The 4,639-nt window shown below is 39.8% G+C and overlaps 1 protein-coding gene across 4 annotated transcripts in view; it reads left to right on the top strand.

Annotated features, from left to right (window-relative positions):
* cd226 (CD226 molecule) overlaps positions 1–4,535 on the top strand; it is a 7,505-nt gene extending 2,970 nt beyond the window's left edge. The window contains exons 3-6 of one of the 4 annotated variants that reach the window (XM_014002354.1): positions 232–612; positions 934–1,036; positions 2,721–2,775; positions 3,236–4,535. In XM_014002354.1, the coding sequence (XP_013857808.1) occupies positions 232–612; positions 934–1,036; positions 2,721–2,775; positions 3,236–3,379 (683 nt within the window). In that variant the 3' untranslated portion in view covers positions 3,380–4,535. The other 3 variants (XM_014002355.1, XM_014002353.1, XM_014002357.1) reach the window with 3 other exon arrangements.
* The last annotated feature ends 104 nt before the right edge of the window (positions 4,536–4,639 follow it).

Below are 4,639 nucleotides of genomic sequence, written 5' to 3'. Positions count from 1 at the left end.
AGATAGATAGATAGATAGATAGATAGATAGATAGATAGATAGATAGATAGATATAAATCGGTATGACCAAATTTGGAATCAGCAGGTTAGATTTTTTTAAAGATCCATGATTGGTGATCAGCCAGAAAACTGCAATCAGTGCATTTCTACTATGGACTATTTATGGTTAATCTTCCCCTGTTAAACTACTCTGCAAACAAAACTTTTGCTTTTTTTTGTCTGTTCTTGCAGACGAGCCACCAGAGGAYGAGAACATCACCGAGTCTGCTCCCACAGAGGTGACTGTAGCAGACACAGAGCTGGTAGCAGAGCGGAGCAACAACATGACCATCAGATGTAACCATCGGCACAACGGCACGGTCTACCAGGTCATATTTGAGAAGATGCTGCTCGGCCATCYCTGGACCATTATTGGAGTGTGCAAGACGGTGGAGGGGGGCCTGGTGGGCGAGGACTACAGCGACAGAGGCAGAGTCGACTGCGCRGACAGCCTGGATGTCAGTTTGCACCTGACCGATGTCGCGTCAGAAGACAGCGGCTTTTACCGTTGCACGTTTAATACGGACGTGGGTGTGCAGACCACCACCGTCCAGCTCACAGTTTCTGCTTCAGGTACAACAAACAACATGCAGGCTTTAAACTCCGTTGTACCACTGCATGATAAATTATTGTTTCATGCTTAGTGTGATTTAAGAGGACAAATGCAGCTCACAGATGACAGTGACAAATAAAACATGGCATCAAAACGTGTGAGCTACAAAACACTTGTGATGCTGCGTACAGTTGTTTCAGGCTCATGTGAGATTTATGTCTCAAATTCAGTTTTTTTTAACAAACTAGTAAAATCACAGTGTTCTAATGTTGAATTCAAAACTCACTGTTCCTCTCCGGTTGTGTTTATTGTAATAATCTACATTTTCATTSTACAAGCAGGTGGATTCAGCCTGTCGTTATACATGATGTACATTTACATCGGGGCTGGAGCTGCTGGACTTGTTCTGCTCACTGCCATCCTCATCCTCGCCATGAGGCACAGGTAGAACCCCTCAGGCTCTTTTTAGCAAACTTGACTCAATTAAAGAATAGCTTTGTGTTCTAACAATAAGATTAAAAATACTAGATTATAGTCTGAACTTGAGATGCGTATTATACTGTATCAGCATTAACATCAATGTTGGTCATTTTTTAGAATATTGGTATTGGTAAATAAAACTGGGCCGATATCGACACAGATTTCCCACGTTTTAACTTTGTGTTTCTGTTTTGGGAGGGGAAATGTTTGGTCGAGCGGCATCTGTTTGATCATGATAGTGATAGTGACGCTGCGCAGCCAGGAATAACTGAAGTAGAGAGCCGCGTCAGAGGTCTGGTCGTTTTTTATGGTATCGAAAAAAGTGTGTTTGTGCGTTTATGTATATAAATAATTTGTGTGGTTGTGTAATATCGGTATAGGTTATCGGCCGTAACACCAATAATAATATCAGATATCGATATCTTCAAAAATTTTCATATCTGTGCATCCCTAGTGTGAATCTTCTCAAAGTAAGTGAAATAATCTGCCATTGCAGTAAGACAGTTGCACTTAATGAGACTTCTCGAAATAAGGAAACAAGATGAAGTAGATAATTTCCATTTCTGCTACAAGATCTAGTCAAAATAACTTACCTTACTTTTAATGGATTTGAAGTTCATTACATTAATAACAAAGACTGGCTTGATATTGTAGTGACATGTTCACATTAGCTCCCGACACATAGAGATGTGACATTCACGAACGATCCAAATCTTTTGAGCAACTCTTTASAACAAACGATAGGAGCCGAGTCGCGGGCAGTGAAGGACCGTTTGTAGTTTTATTTTCTTTATTCCTCATATAATCTGTATTTTTTTATTAAATCCCTCCCGCTTTGCTTTTTCACGGAAAACAGGCAGCTCCCGGGCAAAGGGGGAGGGGCTTTCTGCTTGACAAAACACATGGTTCCACCCACGTAAGGTGATGACATCATCACATGCGGCGACGTGATTACGTGACTCGTTCAAAATCAAACTGCTCTTTTGAACAGCTCCATGAAATAAACGGCTCCTCGAGATCCGGATCCCATCAGATTTATCCCATCTCTAATACATATCACATACATGTTTACAGTGTAAATAAAGACTGTCCGTTTTATGAGTTCACAGTAGAATATTTGTTCAAACAGCTAGAACATTTTTTGTGTTTGAGGGCTGAAAAATTGCTCCTAATTTTAGCTGTTAGCTTCTTCATGAGTTCCTCTAGTTCTCCAACCTATCACTCCATCTGTTACAGGTAACACAATGACTACTTTCTGAAGTGTAGTTGACCCAAACTCTGTTCAGATAACTCCAAACTTTTGTTTTAAATACTAATCATTCTAAATCCAAACCCCAGGATGCTATTAAAGTTATTTACTAATATGTACATGCAAACGTTTTTTAGCAAGATGTATTCATAATTTTAAGTTAACAAAAGCTTTGATCTTGTTACATTTCATTGTCTGGAAACGAATTTCTGTAAGACTTTTATTTTGAAAGTCTGCTGAGCAGCAAACAACTGGTCCTGTCTGAAAACTGTGCTCGTAAGAGTTACATTACCAAAAAAGGAGCTTACCGATATTATTATTATTCCTAACAAACATTTTTATGTCGTCCACTAAGAATAAATTCAGTGCTTCTTGTCTGTTTTTGTTTGACGTTCACAGAAAGAAAATCAAGAGAAAGGAGTATCGAGTCAAGCTGCACCCGTCTCAGAGACAGGTAGATGTTGGTTTATTCATTCTGTCAACTCTTGTTTTCACACTTGACACTTTCAGGGGTCTCCCCCACCTTCTAATACAACACACCCTGAGCTACAAACCTGTTACACTTTACAAATAATATTTAATCAGCTACATCTCATCATCCCTTTAACCTGATACAGTGAAAGTCACGCTTCCTGACTCAACTAATGGAGCTTCACCATCACCAGCTGTGTCGTTTCCAGAGGAACAGATTGGCAAAAATGTTTTCAAAGTATTAAAAACCCAACATTAAAACTGCACAAGTGCAATTATTTGTTGTTAGATTCATGTAACTGATCATCTTAATAATCTGGACTCAAAGTCATTATTAGAAATAAATAAATGCATTGTTGGTGAAATTAACAGCAGCATGTGTTTTGGTTTAATTTTTTGCTTAACTCCTTGTAAACTATTAACATTTTACTACCTCCTCACAGCCCAACCTGTATGAGAACGTCCCCGTGTACCCCCAGATTGCCAAGAACTGCAGGCAGTCCAAATCCTGCCCGATCTATGCCAACCTGCAGGCTGGACGTGCCCTCCAAACCGCACGCTGCGATAAAAGAACGTGCGTGCTGTGAGCCGTGTGTGTCTGCGCCCCCGCTCGTTCGTCAGCGTCCTACATCCGAGCAAGGGATAAACAAATATTGGCAGAATATAATTATCCRTTTCAGATTTTATTTTATTTTATTTATTTTTTGAATCGGATGCAGGGATGGCGCCGACGCTGTTTAAACATCCCCACGTTGGGTTTGAAATGAGTTCACAAGCTGGCGCTCATCGCGGAGTCAAAAAGCTGACAGGCTTGTTTGAGAGCGGCCTTCCCCCTCTAATGAAATGTAGCGTGTAATTATTTTGGAGGGGATGTTTGTGTTTGTCAAAACAATATTTGACAGTAACTATCACACAGAAGAGAAAAAGACAAAAAGCCCGTATAATCATTCTTTTCACTCCTCTAACCCTCCGAGTAAAACGATTGACAAAAGCCTGCGTAATTGCCCTCTTTTCACTTTCATCCCTCCTGGTTTCTATTCAAAGCATGACAATAGTGTCTAATCATCTAACGGAAAAGAAAAGCAGTCACTTAGCGATGTACCATCACTTGAGACGGCTGTTTTTTTTTTCTTCCCCCAGCAGGCTTTTCGACTAGCAGAGCTGCTTTCTAGTTACGGCACGCTCTTCGTATGAAAGCTAAACTCTAATTAGCAGATCCCGAGCTGAAGTTTTACGGCTCCTTTTACTCGTCTTTGTCAGTTTTTTTTTTTTTGACAAATGTTTTTTTTTCCCCCTCTGTCTTGAAAATATGTAAAAGAAAGTCATTTCCTAGATGAACTGTCAAGCGTTTTCTCGTTTTGTATTTATTGTTTTTGCTTGCTTTTTGTAAATCAATATTTAAGCTTTATGGCACTGTTGTGTAAATAAACTGTGTGCTGTTTGTGAAATTTCATTCATTTGTCTCCGTAGAAATGGAGGCAGTGGCTGAGGCAGTTATGGATAAGCGGACTATTCCGCTAGGAAACGGGACAAATGTGGACGAGGTAGAAATGTGGAACATAAAAGGGACTTTAAAGTTTGGAATGGAAGTTGTCGCCTTAATTCCCTCCTTATTTTTTTGAAACCGTAGAAACCGTATGTTTGTGATGCCTGGGATTGTTTGTGTGCACTGAAACAGATATTTGTGACTGAGGAATAAAAAAAAAGGTTGTAAAAATAAAACTGTTGTGGCCTAAAGATCAACGGGTTTGTTGTGGTGTGGGAGTGTGTGTGAAGGGAAATGAACTCATCGCTGTGGTCTGAAAAGTAATCCAGAAAATCAAATAAGCACTGTTTTTGTCTGAAAG

The sequence above is a fragment of the Austrofundulus limnaeus genome, unplaced genomic scaffold (assembly GCF_001266775.1).
Source record: "Austrofundulus limnaeus strain Quisiro unplaced genomic scaffold, Austrofundulus_limnaeus-1.0 Scaffold12, whole genome shotgun sequence".
Classification (NCBI taxonomy): Eukaryota; Metazoa; Chordata; class Actinopteri; order Cyprinodontiformes; family Rivulidae; genus Austrofundulus; species Austrofundulus limnaeus.
The sequence above is the reverse complement of the archived record's forward strand: the minus strand, read 5'-3'. Positions and strand labels throughout refer to the sequence as shown.